Raw genomic sequence first — 23810 nt, 5'->3', positions numbered from 1 at the left:
CAGTCCTTGTGAAGTTACAGCATCAGCTGGCAGTGTGTGAGCACCAGCATGCAGGCGAAGTGGAGCAACACCGTTATGTATTATCCTTTCACTTTCTTTTCGAAAAGATGGCACTGACTCTGTTCACAGAGTGCAATAAAAACAAAAAACTGTTCCAGGCTTTCTTTTGACGATGAACTGAGCTCCTCTAAAAGTAACGGGGAGTTCTACGAGCTGAGCAGACTAAAAGTATCTCCTGCTGTCAAGTCCTGTCTAAGGTTCGTCCTATTTACTGGAAATGGACACCACAGGGGCAACCATCCACCGTGCAGGCAACATGAAGGCAGTCTTGAGGCCATGCAATGTTATTGCAAGGACTGGAATCACTGGTTGATCTTGATCTGGTCTTGCTCTGATGAGTATGCTAAGCAGGAAGCAACGAGGTGATGTGATAAAGTCCCGCCAATGGTTTTTCCCACTGATTCACAGTTGGTAATGCAATAATGCACCAACGAACATAGTTGTTGGTCTTGAATTCTTCTTTGCCAAGGAGGAAGGAAATACTTCAACACATTCTTAGTCCTTCAGGCCAGACACAAGGCATTTAGGGGAGAAATGGTTGATGTAGAAAAACATTAAAAAGCTTAGTGGAGCACCATATTTCCCTCACCTATAGCAAGCTGTCTTTTGGCCTAAACCAATCTTTGGAGACTTGGTCTTTGGCCTGAGGTGGAACATGTAAAGCTCAGCCGAATTCAGGTCAAAGGTAACGTGGGTAATATGTTATGTGGACACCTCCCTCAGAGAATAGTGAGACTGATAGAACTGTTGCATATGTCAAGGGGTCGAGTAAGCACACTGTTGTGACAGAGCCACCTAGGTTGGAGCCGAGCACTCAGATTCTTCAGAGCAGTGGGAATGACCCCAAGGACAGGATGTATGAAGTTTTAAAAATAAATAGCTATAAAATACAAAATAAAACCCCAAGACATAAAACAGAGGCATCATTTAAAAACAAATGAAAAAGGCTTTAAAAGCTTCTACATAAAAACTAAACAAAACAAAGGTCTTTTAAATAAAAGGAGAGAGAGTCACCACAGTCCAGACATAACACACCTCCACTGAAGAAACAACCGTCTTTGGCTAAAAGGTCTGAAGGTCTCCACCGCCTCAGCTCGAGCTGGCCCACCCCACCTGGGTCTGCTGCTTGTCCCCATCTCCATTGCCCCCGAGAATTTTGCTGTATATCTAGAGTTATCATTATATGGTCATCTGAAACCTTTAATTAAACCATCTCCATCAACAGACTCTGAGCGTCCCTTCTGTTCCCTGTCACCTTAATGCTCATTATTAGTCATATTCCTATTATCAGGAATATAGTTACTGTTGTAACTATACCCCCTGTCTCTCTGTCCAACCTCCACCCAACATGGACCCTGACAGAAAGCCCCCCTCCTCTGAGCCTGGTTCTGTTTGAGGTTTTGATGTGTGGAGGGAGACCCCCAACTTGGGCCAGAGACTAAGTATCAATCTTGTCCGTCCAGGTTTTAAGTTTTTCAAAGACTTCAGAGTTCAGCTCAGTAGAGATTTATTGTCGACAGTAAAGCCTGAGATCTGAACAAGACAAAAACTTGAACAGTTCTGACATAGCAATGCACGTCTTTTATAACCTGCCCCCTTGCATCTGTCCCCAGCCAAGTAAAATATAGCACGTTTTACTAGGAGGAGTTTGTCCCTCTGACTACTGACCTGACTACTTAGTCTTACTTGGGGAATTTCCACTGGGAAGTTCTTATTTTTCTATTTATCCTATAGCACCTCCTGTTGGCACCATTAGGTTCCAACTTCTCCTCAATACATTTTTTAAAACAGTACTTTCACTTCACTTTCCACCATTAAGTTCTGCTTTCTTCTTAATGCATTTTTAAAAACAAAGTGTAAAATGAGATAACGCTGTTATGCTGTTGAGTTGCTGAGTTGGTGCTATATTAATAAAGCCTTTGATGCTGTCTGATTTAATCTTCCCTTCACTTGCTCTGTGTCTATGTCTCTCTCCTTTGTGTGCATAATGTGTTTGTCTCTGTTTGGCAGCACATGGATGTTGTTTTCCTGGATATACTGTATATTACATATACATATATTACATTTTACATATATCTACAGGTCTATTCTGTACACACAGTGTGTGACACATGTCTGACAATTAAGTAAGAGAAAGCATTCCTCTGTTGAGTTTTCTTAGTTTATTCTTTTTTCCCATTTAAAGGTGTTTCTTTGGGGATTCTTCCTTATCTGAATAATGGCTCTAGGACAGAGGGTGTTGTATACAACACAGATTATAATGCCCCTTCAGGCAAATTTGTAATTCAGCCATCAGCCACATGCCTCTGGAATTACAGTACAACTCACACCAAGTACTATTTCCAACCAACCAGCCAGACGCCATCTTACCTGGCGCACATGGAGAGACACTTCATGTAATGAAGGTCCTCTTAATGACTTGTACCTTCTCCAATACATTGCATAGATCAGTGTGAAACACATCACACAGAGTCGGACCATATAATTCTTTTGGGGTTGAATGTATTTTACTGAGACTTTTCCTGTGTATTCATGATGTTGTGTGCGGTAACTGAGTGGAAGGAAAGCACACTTAGTCTGGTTGTATTAATATGGACTGCGTAGTAACCAGTAATGCACACAAGTAAAAAAGGTGTTTTTTTGAAGCAGCAAGTACTTTTAATGTTACTCTCTTTAAACGTATGTTCCTCCCTTTAAACTGAACATTTACTCTTTACTTGAGTGTGTTTTTGAGCCATTAACATATTTTTTACTTCGCTGTATTTGCCACTTGCCTTCACCTTTTAGTCTGCTCTAAATGATGGGATGACTCTGGGATGCCATGAGGGAGAGGCCGCCTCGTGTTCCATCTGTCCTGTTCAATCTTTCAAATCCCACATCAGAGACAGACGTTGAGTCTGGCTGATCAGATTTGGTTAATTTGATTTCCTTTATTTTTCTGCTTCTACCCTGTAAGCAGACTGTGGCCTTAAATAGTTTCTTTCCTCTGACTTCTGGCCTGGTGTCCAGGGTTATGAACACCAACTGTATGAAACATGGACATAAGAGTAATTGTACTTTTACTTGAGCAGAGATTTTCAGTACTCCACCCCCACTGCCAAGTAGTAATTAGCTGAAGGGTGTTTAGTTGACTTCAGTCTGAAATCCAGACTGTTCCAGTGTTTGAAGGCAGTAAAGACAATGGCTGATATTTGATGTGTGAATGCAGATTTGATGTATTTGTGTCTTTGTGGCGTAGGGCTCTGCTCAGGGTGAGCTGCTGCTGTCCTCAAGACAAACCATGAGTTTGACTTAATGCTAATGTGAGCTAATTTATCAACAGTCTGTGTTTTAGTTATTAACTCTGCTCAGGTTTGATCTCTTCAGTTCTCTAGGCTGAACTGTACAGCAATTAATAATTTTGACCCATATTTTCTTTAAGTAAGGCAGCAGGAGAGCAGAAAATGATCCTCATCGGTTACTTAAAGCTACCGTGTGTACAATTTGAAAGACTTCAGCGTCTCCTAGTGGTAGAAAGAAGAAGGACAGACACACAGTGGTTATTTCATCCTCTGCATTCTTCTGCTTCTTCTTCTTTGGAAGATCATAAAACCATTGACAGAGGAACAATTAGCATCTTAAATGGCAGCAGCCTATCAGCTCCTCCTGCTGCTTCAACAGTAATACTGTCATCAGTAATAAGTGTCGCTGACAGTGGAGTCACTCTGAAGACAACGTTCCTGCTCCACACTTTGAAGTTTTACTGAATTTAACGATTTGCCCTTTTTGGGGTTATTTATCAACATGTGTCTGGTGTTATCTGACCCTGAGAGTGTGCCCCACCCTTGCCAATCATTAGACTGATACTCAGTACCTCTCAATAGACTTAAAGCACTGCTTCTATCGCAGGGACATGTCAAAAATGCCAGTGACAGTAAGCTTGCATGTGAGACACTGTGGTTCAGCATCAGAAAACCACAGAATGTTGCAAAGAAATAGTGTTATTGCAGCAGGAAAAGCCACAGTGTTCTGGACAGGATGCTGACAGGAGCAACTCACGATCTCCTGGAAATATAATTATACCTATTTTACCCTCTATTTAAAACATTCATCATCAAATCATGGGGAATGACTATTAGAATAACTGTGTTCATTCTCTCTAGCTTATCAGTAGTATCGATTATCATCATTATCATCATCCATGCGTGCTCCAGGAACATGAAGACACTTCCTGAAAAACAGGTATAAATATTCCCCTGAGGCAGGCAGACACTGATAAGAAGAGCAGGAAGCGATGTTCCCTTGTATGGCTCAGAAGTCTCTCCAGGTCATTTGCATGTCCCTCCTTCTCTCTGACATGTTTACAGAGCGGGACGGCAGCTGAATGAGACCTGCTGTCTGCACTGCTCTGCTTGTGAACTCCTGCTCTGGAGGAATTCAGCTGGGACCAGCGATCACATAATGTAAGGCCAGGAAGTCCACCTCCACAGGTAAGAGCTGTGTGCTAAGGTGTCTGATGTTTATTCAATCAATCAATCAAGCAATCAAATCAATCAATCAGTCTTTATTTATATAGCACCAATTCATAACAGCGTTATCTCAAGACGCTTTCCATAAAGAGCAGGTGTAGACCAAACTCAGGCTCAGGGGGGGGGGGCTTTCTGTTGGGGTTTTTTGTGCATCTTTTGCTTATCATTTGATGAGCTGTTGATCATCTCCATAGTTCCTATGACGTCTGAAAGGGTGGGGGCCAAGAGGGCCAATCTTGTGGCATCCAGGGTCCACTGGAGCCACATGGACCTACCTGAGTCCACCGCAGCTCCGGACCACCAGGCTCATGGTATGAAAGTGATGGAAATGTACTCAGCAGTAAATGTACACCACAGCCTGTCACTGGTGGTGTTAATCCCATTCACTTCTGTGTCACAAGTAAAGTCGTAACACTGACAGTAACATGTCTTTTTCTTAGTGTCGGTCATGTCATGATGCCATGATGATATGACACTGGCTTCTTTTAAGGCATTTCAAAAGAATTCTGCTTTATTGCAACTTTTGGCGGTATTTTTACAGCACACGTCTATTCATTATGATTTTACTGTACTCAGTCTGATCTGGTGACACGGTGACATCACCTCAGTGATAAGTTACCCAACGACGATTCAGGCTAAGAGAGTTGGGAAAAGCAGGGGTGTCATTGATGTTAAAGCTACCTGTAATGAACTGACACTCTTTAAGGTGTAGAGCTCACATCAGTGCACATCTGACTGCAGCTATAGTCACTGTGATGTCCTCTTTGTTCACATAGACACTCTACGTATATTTGTATAAATGAGGGGTTATCCTGTAAAACGTCATCATTTTAAAAGGAGGCATCGACCCATCACAAATCTGTCACATACAAGTAACTAACTGAGGAGCAAATGATTTCACTATGTCAGGATTCAGTGGTGGACACTGGCTGAAGAGTGAAGCCCATCAGATGAGATGTCAGTGGTCGGCTGTCGATGGAAGCTTCCTGATTCGGTCACTTTGTGTTGTTTGCAATCAACAGTTTCTTGTTACAGGCCTCATTATAATGTTTTGCATCATGTCAACCACAGGAAGTTTGAGCGAGGAGGACAGCGTCAGGAGATGGCTCACCAGCCCTGTCACTGAGTGAGTGTCTACATGGTTATACAGGCTGCTAGGAAATACAAGATCTACACAGCTTCCAACTAACTTCTGATAAGAGACACATTTGATTTGAAGTATTTATCAAAGTCTTATAAAAATGTGTTTATGGTGTTATTAACACATATATATGTAATATACTAATTAACATAATAAGTTATGTATCATGTTAGAGGGATTTTTAACAGCAACAACAACCTTAATCTAAAACCTTGCCCTGCTTCTGCAGATAATAATATATACATTCATGTCATTTCTGGGAGAAAGGGTTCTAGCAGCCTAACTTATTCTGACAATAATATATGACATGTTCAGCTGACTACATTGACTGTTACTGCCGGCACATGAGGGAGGCTGGGGAAGTCTGAGATCATGTGGTGGACAGAGTGACAATGAATGAGAAGAGGGAACGTGGCAGGGGGGGACAGAGAGGCAGAGAGGGACACTTCAGAACTGCATTAGCTTGTATGAAATATTGATCAAATTCATGTATTAATGGAATTTTCATCATAATTGATAAAAGAATCGAAGACTTTTGATATCTTCATCTGACTGACACCTTGTGATTAGCACTGTAAACACAGAACCATGGATTTACATGAGATATTATACAATATGGTATGGTAGTATCCAGAGGTGTGGACTCGAGTCACATGACTTGGACTGGAGTCAGACTCGAGTCATGAATTTGATGACTTTAGACTCGACTTGACAAAATGTAAAGAGACTTGCAACTCGACTTGGACTTTAACATCAGTAACTCGTGACTTCACTTGGACTTGACCCTTTTGACTTGAAAAGACTTGCTACTTTCCCCAAACCCAAAGATTAAAAAGTATGTTGACATGGACCACTATATATCTATATCTGTGTGTGTGTGTGTGTGTGTGTGTGTGTGTGCGTGTGTGCGTGCGCGTACCTGAGCAAGCGCGCTGTCGGCCCGACATCCAATCAAATTAGATCCACGTTGTTTTGATCCGACAGCATCCAACCAATCAAATTACAGGACAACCAATGAAGCGGATAAAGCAGCGCGCCAGTTGGCAAAAATGATACCAAAGATAGTTTCGTTTGGGTATAAAAACTACGAGGTGGTCAACAAAAAACGAATCGCAGTATGTAAAACATGCGGGTCGAAGATTACGGATGGAGACGCAACAACTTCCAACTTTGTTCGACATTTGAAGCTGCACAAAGAAAACTAAGCTAACACTAGCTTATAGGCTAACTAATTTAACTGCTAGCTGTAACTCACTGATAGCGTCACTAGCGCCAACAGGTATATGCATCCACAGCGGGTTAATTCCCTTGCTCATACTTATATTGTAAAAGGATGGTTTGGGATTTTTGAAGCGGGATTGTATGAGGTGCTTAGTCAGTGTACCACAGTAACGCTAGTGGAAAGCGGCATAATTGCCAATTCACTAGTGCTACTCGGCTCGACTAGGTTCAGACTGCTGTCAGCAGCAAAACGTAAGCAAACCTAATCAAATCTAGTTTAGTTTAAATGTACTTCATATTAAGTTAAAATAGTGAAAATATTATTAATATAGCGTACAATGAAAATGAAGACTCAAAAGGACTTGAAACTCAAATGGAGGACTTGGGACTTGACTTGAGACTTGTCAGTCTTGACTTGGGACTTGACTCGGGACTTGCCTGTCTTGACTCAGGACTTGACTTGGGACTCGAGGGCAAAGACTTGAGACTTACTTGTGACTTGCAAAACAATGACTTGGTCCCACCTCTGGTAGTATCACAGTATAGTGCCAACATCAAGTGTGTGTGTGTGTGTGTGTGTGAGTGTGTGTGTGAGTGCTTTCTTGTACTCTGTCCCTCCTTCTGATAAGATGTGACCTGTGTTTGCAGGGAAGATGCAAAGCATGAGCCACTGCGGGAAGCTGCAGGTACATCTGATGGAAATCTTTCTCTCTGTTTTCACTGTGGAACTGTGTCGCCTTTACCTCATGTCAGTCTCATAGTGTCTTCTCCCTTGTGTGATTCAGTGGTACATGATGGTGAGTACAACAATCTGTTTGGTTTAGAGCACTTCTGTAAAGGTCTAGTGAGCTCTTAGTGAGTGGACCGTTGTGCACAGTTCTAGTCCAGTAATGAATAGCTGAGATCTCGACCCGTTAACCTGTGGAGGAGAGGATGAATACTTAGGCTGCATATATTATGTCACAGAGGTGTTAGTGAGCATGAGAGAACACAGGAGTTACAGGAGCTAATGTGCAGTTTGTACAGTGTCTGTTGTGCAGTGAAACACACTGTGATGTGGTCAACAGATTATATTCCTGCTGCTTTACTCAAAGAAATGAATTGATTTCTTTTATCATTTATTTACTCATTTGAATACCCTTTGCCAAGACATGTTTTTTTCCTGACTACAGTTAGCCTGTTATTGGTTGAGGAGTGCTGAATACTTTCCTTCCCATAAGACTGAAATCAGAATTTTCTGTCTGAATTAATGTGGCTGAAAATGAATGTGGCCATGTGAAATCAAAGGCCACACTCTGATGAATTTATGCATGTTGTTGTTAAGCAGTGTGTATTATGTAACCTACACATCCCCCATCCTGCCCTCAGGTCAGCCCATTCAAACAGCATGCAAATGGTGGTTTAGAAAACCATGGAAACGGCAAATTTCCCTTTATGCCTCTGGCCACTCACCCCCCCCCACACACGCACACCTTCAGGTGCTCTGCTCGGCTGTTTGCCACTCAGGCAGGACTACCTTTGCCCAGAGTGTTGGGTTTGTTTGAGGCCAAAATAGAGCTTTAGACATTAGAGATAATGCTGTGTTCTACTACTGAAAGTCACTCAGACCACAGTGACGGAGGGCTGTATGCAGTGTTGTCATCCCCACAGAACCGTGGCAGTCTGTAGATACGCCTAGGACACACGCTTATGATGAAAAGATGTTGCAGAAAAGTGCATTTGACCTTTAAAAGCAGTTTTACAATGTTACAGTCTAGAAAGTTTCTGAAGGTTTGACCACAGAAAGCCTTTAACATAGGTGGCTGGCCATTCTGCCACTCAACAGTCTATCAAGAGTCAGTTAACCCTTCAGCACAGGTGATAGGCACCAAATGAAATGTTATGTTATTCATGTGAGTTCCTCCTCAATGTCACTGTGTTACCCTGTGCTTGAATAATTCAATACTATTGATAATGATCTGTGGACATAGCCTCAGTGATATCACCTTGAGATTTCTGAAAAGCCAGAGTGATGCTCCGTGGGTATGGAATCAGATTGGGGATCTATAAAGTTTTTTGAACTTTTTCTAACTTTTTTTTTTTTTGGGAGAAAGAATCTTTCATTCGCCATGCAAGGCATGCATGAAGAGGAAGCATAGGGGGGCATACAAGCAACTGCTTCAAGATTAAAGTGATCCCCAGGAGTCAATTCAAGCAAACAGGGGAACAACCTCCGGGTCACAGCCAATAGGAACGCGCCCTTGAAAGAGCCTGCCCACGCGATAGGTTTGTGTCAAAACTCAAACAAAGAATCTGGCAGCGCAAACGAAAAAGCCAGAAGCGTAACCAAAAGAGAGAGAGGGCGAGAGCAAAACTACATCCTTGAACAAAATAAAAGATGTTTTCAAGAGACATTTTTTATTTTGAAGGTTATAATTTTTTGCTTGAGTTCATTTTTTTCTCTCTCAAATCCATTTATTTTGATTGACTTTTAATAAGTTTTGCTTGAAACTTTTGAAACAAATCTGATTCCATACGTGGGTGGCTCCATATCTCTGCACTACCATGCTGGCTAACACTAAGAAGCTAGCCGCTAGAAGCAGCTTATATGCTGCTCTGCGTTGCTGCGGTCCATCTCTGTTGTCTCCCTGCTGTGCAGCTTGTGAGCTGCTCTCTCATGGTGAGAGACAACAGTAGTGTGTGTGTGGTAGTTTGTAATGTGTCAAGTGTTCTCAGTTTTGTGGACAGTGCTATAAAAATAAATCTTGACTGACTGAGAGAAATCAAAGTATTCAGTAGTTAAACTAGCCTATAGAAGAGGGGCCTGTACAACCGGGCCAGGAACACACTGCTCCTCTGATCTAAAAGGTATCTGGGTGGAAAAGCCTGCACGTTGTGACCTGTGTTTTACTGCAGCTTTGATAAGCCAACACTCACCCTGCTCACCCTGATCACACAACCATCTGCACCCCATTACTCCCACCCACTGAAGGGTGTGCCTCTCCTGCGCTGTCTGCGCTGACCAGCTGGCCCCCATCCCCTGGCAGAACTTGGAGCTGTGTGAAGCCCCCTCCTACTTCAAACGCTGCACAATCATCTTGGTCCCCATGAAAGCCTCCATCACAGGATTAAATGACTACAGGCCTGTCTCCCTCACCTCTGTGCTCATGAAACCCTTAGAGAGAGACTGCTGCTGAAACACCTGAAGGACATCACAGGCCTACTGCAGTTTGTCTGCCAGGCAAAAAGTGGATGATGAGTCAACATGGGACTGAACTACGTCACACAACACCTCATCTCCCCAAGGACACAGGCCAGGATCCTGTTTGTGGACTTCAGCCCGGCGTTCAACGGCAGCATCCCAGAAGACCTCTGCTCCGAACTCAGCCAGCTCATGGTGCCAGCCCCCGCCTGTGGATCACCTAACAGATCCCGGGCAGCAAGGGAAGCTGGGGAACATCTGGACAACCAGGGATGTGTGCCATCTGCACCAATGACTCACCTCAGGAGAGTGTCTGTAAACTCTTGAAGTCTACAGACGATGCAACGATCACCGGCCCCCTGGTGTGGTCAGAACAACCTGGAGCTGAACAAGCTCAAGGAATTTTATTTTCATGAGTAGCTGTTTGTTTTTTCTCCTTCTTTATATATCGTGACTGTTATGCACCACAACAGCAGGGCTGACCAACTTGTGTTGAAATAGTTTGCTTTAATTAATTTTCTAATCAAAGGTGAACTAAACTGTATGCAAGTTGTGAGGCATCTCTACAATTTATTCATTTGAACTCTATGTTACCGATATGTTTGTGTTGACTATACATTCATTTATCATAGCGTGTAGCATGTAACATGGTACATACCAGTCCAGAGGAGATTAGTCTCTTCATCTCTCCAGGATGTGTTCTATGGATATGAGCCGATTCTGCTGGAAAGTTGTTTTGCTGTCTGTCATAGTATTGTGTGGTTCTCATGTTTCTGTGTTTTGTATCCTGTACAGAGCCACTGAGGAGGAACCCCAGCAGTGACGATGACCTGGCCCTGGGTGTAGAAGGTAAACAGCCTCCTATCCTGGCCTTGTACGGTGACATTCTCAGCAGGGAATCTTTACAGGCACGGTCTGGCACACAAGGCACCGAGTTAAATATCAGTGTGTATGTGCGAACACCAGCAGAGAGACAGAGAGCTGGAGGGCAGTTTGACTGTTGTATGGCCCCGGTATAACAAACTCTTTAATTGGAGAGAGACCCAACGATTCAGGAATTCAACATTAAGGATTCAGGAATCCCCACATGAGCAAGAAAAACTTTCTGTCGGGGTCTGTTTGGGTGTGCATACATAGAGATGATAACGGGATATTAAGAAGTGTTTTATTCACCTATTTTGATCATTGTGTTGATGGTACGTGTCTACAGGCCTTTGTACAGAGATTTCACACTTGGCATTGCGTAAGATGATATGAGGCTTTTGCATAGCTGCTTAGCCATAGAAACTAATTTCCTGAAGCTTCCAAAACACAGTCCATCTGCTGATGTTGCTTCCACAGGCAGTTCAGAACTCTTTAGTATGATGGAAGGCTATTTTTCAGTGGGGGAGTTGAAGGACAGGTTTCACCCCAACTGATCAAATTTGTCTTCAGTACCAACTTGAAAAACAAGATCTGGAGTCCAGACAGAAGCTAAACAGTATCAGGATGTATGGATTGAAAGAGGCATCTTCTGAGATATGCAGAACTTTAATGAACCCTTCAGCAAACTGTTGCAGCTCCTGTCTGAGATGAATTTCATATCCATACTGACTGGTCCCAAAGTCTCTCTGTCATTATTCACTGTTTAAACTAACAGACTAACAAAGAGGAACATCGTTAAGTTAACATTTGAATGCAAGTGAATTCAGCCGTGTCTCCTCACTAGAAAGTCAAAGACAAACATAATCTGGAGAAATGAAAACCTACTGTGGACTGTGTCCTGGTAGGTTGTGTTTTTGACACAGTTCACATTCATCTGCAGAGGAGTCTCCCTGTGCTCACCTTAAATGTCAAACATGTAGATCTCTGGCTTGATATACAGTATCACAACTAGTTTGAGCTAGTTGTGGTCCAGTATACACCTTACATGGAAACCTTCAGTTCATATACACAGAGAAAGGAGTTTTAGGTGAAGTAAGAGATGTCTTGTGCCCCACTGTTATACTTACAAAATCTGGGAAAATGTGAAAAGTCGAAGCTTCTGAATTTTTCAGTGAGTGAAAAGGAGTGCATGCCCCAATGTCAACAAAGCCATTTCCACTGCCAACATGTCCTCTGTAAATTCAGCAGGTCAGATTCAACTCGTTAGAGATCACTTTACACAAAGGCCTGCATTATCTTAACGGTTTGATGAGAGCCTGTCTCTTTGGGCCCTCCAGAGCCCCCCTACCTCTGCATGTGTGTGCACTCTCCTGTAAAAACCAATTACAAGAGGATCAGAGCACTGTGGGCCACAATGTTACTGGCACTAACAGAGTTTTTGTCTTTTTCTTTTGCTATTTTCCTTTGAAGATCCTTCAGTGAAGTGCCTGCAGGTTAACTGGATTCAGGAGGAGTTTTTTTTGGTATTGCATAAGGTATGGCAGTAGAGAGGGAGAAACACTATGCTCTTGACACCATGCCAGTGTCAAATGGAGTCCCCGTCTGGGAGAGGGAGGTAGAGGCGACTGCCAAAACCCAAACACCCTCAGGGGAAAAAAGAAGAGAGGGAGGGTGAGAGACAGAGACAGAGAGAAACACTTTCCTAATATAGCTCGAGGAGCCTTGACAGCAGACCTGGACAGGATGTACTGACATTCAACCAGCATAAAATCGAAAAGATGATTCTTTGTGCTCTGCCTTCTCTTTTCCTGATGTTTCCCTCTCTGCTTGTTTAATTTATGGCTCCACATTCCCTCTTTCCTCCTTCATCTAGATAACATGACTTTTCTCCCCCTGCAGCGTCTTTATATGGTAACCAGGGAGTGAGGACAGTTCAGGACTTTCTGCGGTAAGGACGCTTCTCTTCCTCTTCTTCTCATCTTGTGTCAGATGAGGCTGAACTCGATCACACTGGAATTCATTCTAGCACTGTCAGTAGTAAATTGTCTGTATTTGTATAGCTCCTTTCTGGTCATTTTGACTACTCATAGCGCTTTTACATCACATCCTCATTCACCCATTCACACATCATTCATACAGGAGGAATCTAAGTTGGAGGAGGCTGTTCTTTCACACACTGAAGTATAGCAAATGTGTTAAATATGCAGTTCTGTATAGATGCTTTGATACCGTTGATTTTAAGTGAAAATGACCTAAGTCTTAGTTTATGTTAAGGTTTAACTGTTTATGATATTGCATAACATTTGAAAACATTTAATTTTAAGGTTGGAATTAGTGAAGGTTTGTGTCACAGTTTAAACTTCTACTGAAATTAGCTGCAACACATTTGGCAGAGGTCTGTGAACATCTGGTATCTCCTCCATCCATGCTATAACCTACCTGGATCAGCACATTAACCCTAGTCTCACTTTATTGCATAGGACCGTCCTAAATGAACCCCCTAGCAAAAACAGGTCATTCTAACGTATATTCCTGAAAACTGTGCCTTTTGAAAATGGTGTTTCTGACCAGGTCAGTCCAGCAAAACCAGTGGGAGAGAGTTGATCCTGTCAGCTCCACTCAGTGTCTGAGTGATGCACCCCGCTGTCAGTCATCATATTAACCGTCCTGTTCCATGTGGGCTTTGGCTGACTGGAATCCTTCCCTATTGTTACTGGATGTGTGGGCATCAAGTCTGGTTTCTAATGTTTAGTTCTGTCTCTTGGACATAGGTATCGGAGTTCTTTATTTGCTATCATATGGTACATGACCCAGGGGCAGATAAATGCTCTGTGGTTTATATCAACGCTATAAACGAGTGATCTACCACTGCAGTGTGTCTTTGACTGACAGTTGGTTCAGGCTGTAATAACAGCTTGTGGACCTGACCAGATAGTTAGACATTTAACTACAAGTCACATTTACCAGGCAAATAAGCCTCACCTCCACCCTCTGGATAGCACAGAGCACAGTTTGCAAGTGAAAGGATCAGAGGAAACTTATTACACAATGCTCGACAGCTGTACAGCAAATATGAAGCAGCTAAATGCACAAGGATGATATAACAGATTAAAGACAGCAGCAGGTTAGACAGGGCTCTGATCAATACAGAACAGGAGCACAATGTGAGTACACCAGACTATATGTATGCATTTCTGTCTGTTATATTTTGAGGACAAATCTTCAATTCAGATCAAACAGTTTTAGAATTTGACCTGTTCAACAATGTGTCTAAACATTTGGTTTCTTTGTTCATGTGCATGAAGAAAAATACAATGAAAACAGGAGGCTGTAGGTTTTCTGACAGCTACACCATCACAAGATAATATTACCGTGTCCATTCAAGATCATGTCAGTTACAATTGGTTATTACAATATTTATCAGTCAGGCTGCTGATTATCAAATGATAACCCACAATTCAGTGAGTTGTGTAGTCTTTGGTTACTACACTGGGTAACATCTCATGTGTGACACAGTTGCAGTAACACAAAAGCTTCTGAGGTTTGATCTTTAAAACTCCAGTGTCAAACTGTAATGAGTGGGTTTATCCCACAATGATCCGTTACAACCAGCTCAATATGGCTGAACTTCATCTACATCTTTCTTATTGTTAACACATCCCATTCAAAGGTCACATCCTGTGTGTTAGTCCTGTTTCGGTGTTACCTTGTCTGTGTGTCAGCTCTAAGCCCAGTGGCCCCTACTGAAAATATAAATCTTTAAAAATGCCACACAAATATACAATTTCTACAAAGGCTCAGAAAGTTCCTGGTCATGGTAAATTTAAGCAAATGTTTTTCAAACAAATGCTGCATAAATCATCTATTTGTTGGAGACTATTTTCAGTGGCAGATTGATCCACATGTGGTCCTCTAGTGAGTATTTGGAGCAGCAGGTTGGTGTGTGAGGGGACCGGATGAAAATGATCTACAGATCCTTTGAACTTTTCCTTAAACTAGTTTGTCTGTGCAAATTTAAGGTTACACATCCTGAAGTGAAAAGATAAGACCCAACGTAAGGAACATGAAAAATAAGTGTATGACTGGAACTGTGAACCCTCTGTTGTGGACCTGTTCAGGTGGAGCAGGTCAAGTCCAGCTCTCAGCAGGTGGAACAGCCTCAGCTCAGCAACGTCCGGTCACTCTGTACCATTCAGGTTCGACACACACACACACACACACACACATACTTGAGAAGGAAGTGGTTATTAGTGTATGGCAGGGACACATACTAATTTCTGTGTCATTGGCCTTCTGTGGGTAGTGTGATGGACATACTGAACCTGTGGAATGATGACCCAGAGGAGGTTCTCTTGGACCTGGGCTTTGGTTGTGATGAACCTGACCTCTCTGGACGCATCCCAGCTAGATTCATTAATCATCAGTCTCAGGCACGAGGAATCAACCTCCAGGTGTTTCTGGATGCACAGAAGAATCGCCTGGACCTAGAAAATCCAGATGTCAGCGGTAGGTCTGACTTTTAGCAATATGATCAGTGTTATGTACGGAAATGTACAGAAAATTGTTTCTGCACAATACACATGACAATGTTTAATTGTAATACGGGCATTATGCAAAATTTTGGAAACTGCTGACATGTATTTGGAAGAAAACAAATGTTTGAAATAGTATACTGTATATTGGAGCATTTTCCTTTCAAAATAAGTAAGGGTCCCATGCCAGTATAACAGACGTAGACCAAAGCACACTAAAGTATGTGGAGCCAGGTGTAACTACAGGGATCAACAAGTTTACACTTTCAAAGACAGTTCTGGTAAATGTTATAGTTAATTAAACATAATGTGGCAAAAATATTCACATTTTTAGTACATTGAAATCTAATATACAAAACACAAATCATACACAGAACAATAGCAATTTACAGTACAACAGATTTTTTTTTTAATTTACATATTTTAGGTTCGAAATTGCCGGTAGGTAAAAAAAAGTTTTGGAATTGGTTCAGCAGATTGCCAACTAAATCAACTGTGCCCAATCAAAGTACATCCACTATTAATCAATTGATCAATCAATCAACCAAGCAAGCAAGCAACCAATCAATCAATCTTTATTTATTTAGCGCCAATTCATAACAACGTTATCTCAAGACACTTTCCATAAAGAGCAAGTCTAGACCAAGCTCTTTAATTAAGAGAGAGGTATGTATGTATGTATGTGTGGATCTGTTGGAATGCTGCCATAGAAGTAACCCCAGTGAATACATGCAGATTATGTGGGATATATGGATACTGCGAAACCCAACATCTAAGATAACCAAGATGAGGTACAACATGTCACAGCAATGTGGAGCCAGGATGACAGGTCAGAGGGGGGATATCAACATCATGACTGAGACTGGGTACCAACCGCCAACAACAAGCTCTTACGAGAGAGATTCCATCGACACAAGGGTGGCTGACCCAAGATTGAAGATTGTGAGTAAGCTGGATACCCCGCAACCCCACAGCCAATCACCAAGACTAAGTAACAAAGAACCCTCTGAAAGTCTACTAGAAGATGTGAATGCAGCATAACAGACTATCACTACTAGGACCATAACTGAGACCAATCAGTTGATACTGTATATATATATCACAGCAACAGTGATCCCAGAGATGCTTGGCTACAAGATGAACAACATAAGCCACAGAGAGCATTACCCCCTAACTGGAAACAGGAAACAACTGGTCAGTTATCTACCTTTTGACAACATGGGAGCTCCTGTCAGGCATCATAGCAGCTAAGATGAGTAGACACATGGCCCAATACATGAGCAAGGCCCAGAGAGGAATTGAGAGCAACACCAGGGGAGTTAAGGACAGCTACTGGTCGATAGAGCAGTCACCCAAGACAGCAAGACAAGACAGACCAGCCTGTGCCCCACCTGGAATGACTACAAGAAAGCCTACTACTACGAGTGCCACACTCATGGATATTGGAATGCTTTGAAATGTACAACATCAACAGGACCTTAACAGCCTTCAGCAAGAACTCAATGGGGCTGTGGAAAACAACTCTGGGGGCCAACTCAAAGCCAATAGCACAAGTTACCCTCAAGTGCGGCATATACCAAGATGATAGACCATCCCCACTGCTGTTCTGCATAGGCCTGAACCCCCTCAGCCAGATCATCAAAGCGGAGCAATCACCAGTCACCTCCTCTACATGGATGACCTCAAACTGTATGCAAGGAATGAGCAAGACATGGACTCACTGATCCAGATGTAAGCACAGGTAAGGTAGTTCTACCTGCTTGGCATTTCTGCCTGTCGCACCTCCGACAGTGCCATTGAGCAGGCTGCAGGGTCATCAGTCAGGAGCCACCCTTCACTGCTGTTTCGCTCCATTATTCCCGGAACATCTCGAAGTGGTAGATGACATGGACTCACTGATCCACATCATCAGGATCTATAGCAATGACATCGAAATGTCATTCTTATTAGATAAGTGTGGTTGAATGGTATCGAAGAGAGGGAAGAAGATCTGAACCGAGCATGTCGAACTTCCAGAAGGCAGCATTGCAGATGTTCAGGACAACTACAAATAGTAATCAGTAATCATGCTGCTATAATTACTGTTATACAAGTAGCAGTAATTTACAATTTGCCCTGATAAGTTTCAAACAATATGGGGGGACTGGCCGTTCTTGTGGATTCGGTTGTTGTGCCTGTTACAGTCGCTGGTGTCAGTGAGTTACTTGTTCCACGACTATCAACTGATCTGCCCAGTGAACCTGTTTGAAATGTGTTGTCAAACTTTTTCTTGTCTTCTGCCTTTTCGTCTGTCTCCTCAGATCGGTTTAGACAGCTTGAGGTTCTTCAGCAGGTTACTACAGCATTCTCCTCCTTGGTGGGGTCTTCCTCCTCTGCTGTCAGAGGACCGCAGGGCAAAGACCTTCCTCCTGAGGCCCGGGAGAGGAGGAGGCGCGTGGGCATGCTGTTCAGACGAGCATCAAAGAAGTCACTCAGCCAAATCCGCAACCATAAAAGCCAGGACCTAACCACATCTGCTGCAACCTCTCCTCTTTGTGCAGCACCTGAGCTACTCCAGCCTCCAGCCAGCCTTGGAGATAAGAAAGTCCCCTTAAAAAGAGTTAGACCTGGACTGGAGTCTGTGTGTCTGAGTCCTCTGGCAGAGGAACAAGGAGCTGGTCCAGACCCTCAGCCTCAAGCAGCGTTTTTGACAGCACAGGACGGAGCCCTCCGACCCCCTGCGCTGAGGGAATGTCATCCCCTGACAGCCAGCACATTTTCACAGAGGAAGAGGAGCCTAGGGCAGGTCAGGGAATCATTTGAAATGGAAGAGGTAAGTCAAACTGCAACTGTAAACAGCAGGCCCATGAACATGGCTTAACAGATTCTATAGGCTGCCCAAACCACACATTTCACCAAAAGACTCTAATGCATTGTGGCAGATTTTACAGAGAAAGATGCTTTATTGCTATGAATTTAATCTACATTTTAGCAAAATGTACAAGAGTTTCTTATTTTCTTACCAACCCCATTTATGTACAAATGTGTCAGATCCAATGATCTGCACTCATAACGACTTCATATTGACATGTATATTGGAGGACATATACTAGCCCTTTTAACAATGATACATTTTGCATGAACCTACATGCAAAATGTTCATAATTGCAAAACATTCTCAATCAATGTTTATTATTTTTCTTTTACATCCAGTATCTGTTCCAATAAAGAGTGAGCCATATTTCTATGGTTCTGTTCTAGCAACTCAACTCATGTAGTTAAGTGTAGGACAGGATGGTGGTTCAGTTTTTAGCATCATTATGTCATGTTCTTTGTGCTTTGTTGACCTCCTCACTAATACTTTTCACTGTGGTACAAGACCAAGACATTACATTTCCCGAATTAGAACTAAATGTTACCAGTGAACACTGCGGGTCCTCTAAAAGTATGAAACATGTTTGCTTCATATGAAGGCAGTTACAAGAGGACAGGGTTGATGTGAGAGAGGAGAACAATATGAGAGGCATTCCTTAATATGCAATGCTTTTAAATCCAACAGCCATAAATGATTAAAGGGTTGAATGAACCAATCCTGACTGAATCTTCTGTATTTCTGTATGAACAGAGAGTGAACATCATTTTATTTATCATATTATGGTTTATCAAGGAGCTTTTGTAGACCATAAAATGCAATAAGCTTATCAGCTCAAGGGTATAGTCTAATGTTTTCCATTTTTACAGCTGCTGTAGTTAACCTTCCTGCAAAGCAAATTAATGTTGTCTCATATCTCATTCCAGGTCCACAGTTTTGATGAAAGTAGTGTTGCAGGGATCTACATGGGAGGAGCAGAAAATTCAAGTACAATCAAACATTTTCATCCTCAAACTTCAAATATCTGAGACTTGAAGGCTTTGGAGAGTATTAGATATGCAATGCATGGGCACATACACATACACATACAGAATACATCATTCTTTTGCATACAGTTTGTATCTACCATGATGCAGAAATGCAAAGTCATCAGAGGCTTTGGTCATTTTCATATCTGGATCACTGCTGTTTAGACCTGTTCTTGTCAGTGCAAGCGGTTAGGAAGGTGAGCTTCACCAGTTGGCGTTTTTCGATTATGTCAGTCTTAATGATGTTGGTTTTGGAAATGCAGTACCAATGTTTGATCAAAGAAGCGCCTGTTGGCTTTTCCTGACTTTCTGTCTCCCTCAGCTGCAGGACTACAGTATAATGCACAGTAGCAGCACCAAAAACAAATTACAAGTTAATTATGTAACCTGTAATGAAAAATTGTTGATATTAGGAGGCATCTTTAAGGACAGTCAGACCAGCAGGTTTCCCTGTTTCCAGTCTGTCCTAACCTCCACACAGACCTTGGATTCATCTCTGTACAGGGCACACACATATAAAACGATATCATCTCATGTGCTTCTTTCCCAAAAGACTGGACTGTTGCCCTGTTGTTGGTATCTTTGGGCTGGATCTACCGGCTGTTGTTAAGTAATGATTTTAATGCACTGTTGCGTCTGCCTTTTGTTTCCCTCCCCTCCTTGTGTGTGTGAGCAGAGTGGGGAGTGATACGGACCAACAGCTGCCAGTCAGACAGCAGTGGCTTTCTAGAAGAGCCATTTATTCCCCCCCTCTGTCAGCAGGCATCACCAGGGCCTGATCTCATCAAGGTATCCTCACATACTAATGCATGCTTACTTCTCTCAAAAGCCCCCAGCTTAATTGGAGTGCAAAGCAAAATCACCATAGCCGCTTAAGTTACTGACTAGAATGTGACAGCAGTACATACAGTGTACAAATAGCGGTTCATGTTTGACGGTCTGTGTTGTCTGTCTGTTTGGTTGCAGGCTCCATCAGGCCTGTCCGGAGGGAGCAGTGAGAGGCCAGGCTCCCCTTCTCCTTCTCCTCCTCACACCTCCCCATCTCTCCCACTGTCCCCATTTCTGCCCTCCTCTGGTGTTGACAAATGTCTCCCTTCCTCACCCTATCCTCCACCAGAGCATTCTTTAGTCTTTGTCCCCTCCCCATCTCCTGGTATGCTGTGCGTCCCAAAATCAGACCTGAGAATTCCAGAGACAGAAACACCACCAGACCAGGATCTGTGTCCACCTGGTTCATTGCTTGAATTGGTGTGCGAGAACCTTCCTTCTTGCTCTTCCTCACTTGAGTTACAAAACATGAATCACTCCCAAAGCCCAACTTTCCCTTCTCCTCCCTCCTTTAAGTCTTTAACATCTTCCCCCATACAACCCACTTCACTGATTAGAGTCTCACAGGAGATAAATGATGGCGAGGACGCTCCGTCCCCCTACCTCTCTACTCTTTCTCATGACTGTGAAGGCACAACATACTCCACTTTTTCAAGTGTACCTCCATCTGTTTCATCTCCTTCTGCCTCTCCAAATTTTGATTGTCAATTTTCTGCATCCTATTCAATGTCTTCTTTAGAGTCTGACTGCTGTGAGAGTCCAACGAACACACAGTCAGAACAGACTCAGGTGGCTTTACATGCAAACTCCCCCCCTGATTCTAGCGGCTCCTTGTCTCTGCTTCCCTCTTCCCTTTATTTACCTCCCTCTGCCCCTCCTGATTTTCATTGCCCATGCCCATTAGTGACCCCCCCATCAATCGAGTCCCTCTCACAGAGTCCAGTAAACAGTGAAACAGACTCAGGAGGAACAGGCCTGTCTGATCCACTGACCACCACACAAATGAAAGAGGAAGAATCACCCCCCACTCTCTCTGAGTTGGACGAGGACAATCCTTTAGCCCCACCCTCTATCATTCTGGACTCTTCCAGGTTGGAGAGGGGTTGTGTCCCACTGTCCAGCCTTTCTCCTAGCCCTTCTATCTCAGTTTGTCAGTCTGCCTTGTCACCACAATCACATGATCCAGATTGTCTCATTGATCCAGCTGACCTGACAGAGCGCTCTGTCCCCAAACAGGACACACCATGTGACCAGGTGACCCAACCATGTAACCATGATGATAATACAGACCCTGTCCAACATGTTATTCATAGTAAGATGGATCACCTTTCGTTGGATTTACAAGGGGAGGATGAGGGTGAGAGACACACTGATGCTGTGCAGACTCGAGAGGCTGTTGTTTACCTTTCAGACCCAGAGAGTTCTGATGGTCTGCCAGCAGGTTCTCGATTACTCTCTAAGGAAGTATGGAACCAAACAGAAATAGAGCCACAGGTCCCTTCCTGTAGTTTGCAGAATGAGCTTTCAACTGAAACCAAACCGGAAGAGTTAAGTAAAGTCTCTCCAGTGGAAATTAATGGCACAGAAAGTGAGTCACCTAAAAGTAGTCTAGTTTTACATGATGGAGAGGCAGACAGCCAAGATGAAAGGGATGCAATCCAAATTGAGAGCTTAGACTTGATATTTCAAACCTCAGTGGATGGCTCAGAAGATGACAATGAAGACGTGGATGCCTTTTTTCTGCAGCTTGATACTGAGGAGCGAGTCTATTGGGCAGAACCCATCCAGGTTTCCAATCCATCCCCTGCGCTTGAAGTGTCATACAGCCATGAATTTGCAGATGGACCTTCTGAGAATGCAGCTGGACCCAGAGGCCTGCATTCATTTTCATCCACAATCAGAGACTTGCCTTTATCTTTGACATTCACAACAATGGACAGTGATCACTTCTCCAGAAATGCAACTGCTTCCTCAGATAGATCCTCCTGCTTGAATCCAGCTCCATTTCCAACCCCCTCTGCAACCTCAGACCTTAAGCCATCAAACCGCTCTGTTTCTGTCCAGATGTCTTCATCTCTAACTTCTCATATTGTCCACAGGAAGGATGTTCCCTACACGACTGATGCAAAGCGCACCCTTCTCCCTGGTATACTCCCTTTGGACACCTCCACTCCTTTCCGTGCTGTACAGTCATGGACAGACCTGCATATTCAACAAAACACTCTCAAGGAGAAGAACTTATCGGATGGGGCTCTTCATACTGTCCCGAACCAGGTGACTGTATCCACGAGTGCCTCACAGACTACACATAGACCTACACTGATCTCCTCTTCATCTCCATCTTGCCCTCTGCTGTCTAATGACTGGCAGTCACATGACTGTCTCCCTGGGATGGCTAGAAATGACCGCACTGTGTCCGCCTCTGCGGATAAAGGGCTGTGGCCTGATGAGGAAGAAGAGGTGGACAGGACTGGAAATGAAGATGAGAAGAATCTTTGGACAAAAGGCAATGAGACAGCCAGCATGGCATGCTGTTGCTCCTGTGACCATAAGTGTACCTGCTGTACTCAGAGGAATTATAACGTGGAGCGCACTGTGGGAAACGTCCCTGTGAGTAATACCACACAGCACACTGTCTCCTCATGTCACATTATTTATTTACTCACATTGACTTGGGTAGCTTCCCAGTGTGTCACATTCTGCTTGTGATTGGTTCAGTCGTGGTCTATTGGGTCTCAATGTCCACTGGAAACATTTTAGACTCAGAAGTCACATTTATAATACACTTTAGAGGCATTTTGCAGACATTTATTGTGTGATACAGTGTCAATATATGTCAGATGGGATAACAGATTCTCAATGGTAGTTCTTGAATATGACAACCTTTTGTTTCTTCTAACTCATTTTGAATATCGATGTCTGCTTTCTTTAACATGCAGTTTTGGCTACTTCGTAAAATCGTAAAATAATGGTTTTAATAAGCTGTGATCAAATTTTGTACTTGTTATGTTGACTATAGAAACAGAAAAATGTCTACATGAGAACAGCTACAGTGATGTGTCATCACTGCTGTATATGTATATGTATACAGTGAGCAGCGTGGGAATTTTCCTACTGTGCTGGACAAGTAATCAAAATCAGTTACACACAGGGTTGTGGATGTTTAGTAATCGGCCTATTAGTTCATGCCTAATATGTGCCACAAGTCACAGAGAATAAACATGATGTAATATTATGAAGACAGCTTCCCTGTGAGCATCTGTTGTCATTAACCAGTGCTCCTGATGTGTTTGTCCAATGATGTTACTGCCATAAGTTATAGATTTCATCTGATTTGGTTCATTCCATATATGCTTGTTATGCAGGCGACACACCATTTGTCAGTACTGGTGAACTGTATGGCAAAGATCTGTCATAAACACAAAAACTCCTCAGCAATAATTAAAATGATTGACGAGAGTTTTTTCTTCTGCAAGGTCCTGTGAGGTGCGTTCAGCACACAATAGAGCAGCACATATATAAATGCATGATACAGGGATTTCACTTCAGTTACTTTCAATAACAAGCGTGCCCACGTTGTGTCCAGCACTACTGTC

At 43.0% G+C, this 23810-nt stretch overlaps 1 protein-coding gene across 1 annotated transcript in view; it reads left to right on the top strand.

The window, feature by feature from the left end:
- Nucleotides 1-4767: 4767 nt before the first annotated feature.
- The window catches only part of itprid1 (ITPR interacting domain containing 1), a 31673-nt gene continuing 12630 nt past the window's right edge, over nucleotides 4768-23810 (top strand). The window contains exons 1-11 of the mRNA XM_070853318.1: nucleotides 4768-4879; nucleotides 5640-5694; nucleotides 7579-7616; nucleotides 10907-10960; nucleotides 12875-12923; nucleotides 15094-15171; nucleotides 15279-15481; nucleotides 17808-18319; nucleotides 19285-19345; nucleotides 20063-20175; nucleotides 20353-22824. Of these exons, the coding sequence (XP_070709419.1) occupies nucleotides 4768-4879; nucleotides 5640-5694; nucleotides 7579-7616; nucleotides 10907-10960; nucleotides 12875-12923; nucleotides 15094-15171; nucleotides 15279-15481; nucleotides 17808-18319; nucleotides 19285-19345; nucleotides 20063-20175; nucleotides 20353-22824 (3747 nt within the window). The remainder of the gene's footprint in view (nucleotides 4880-5639; nucleotides 5695-7578; nucleotides 7617-10906; nucleotides 10961-12874; nucleotides 12924-15093; nucleotides 15172-15278; nucleotides 15482-17807; nucleotides 18320-19284; nucleotides 19346-20062; nucleotides 20176-20352; nucleotides 22825-23810) is intronic.

Source organism: Pempheris klunzingeri, chromosome 21 (assembly GCF_042242105.1).
Source record: "Pempheris klunzingeri isolate RE-2024b chromosome 21, fPemKlu1.hap1, whole genome shotgun sequence".
In the NCBI taxonomy this organism is placed as follows: Eukaryota; Metazoa; Chordata; class Actinopteri; order Acropomatiformes; family Pempheridae; genus Pempheris; species Pempheris klunzingeri.
Note: the sequence above shows the minus strand (reverse complement) of the source record. Positions and strands in the feature narration are given on the sequence as shown.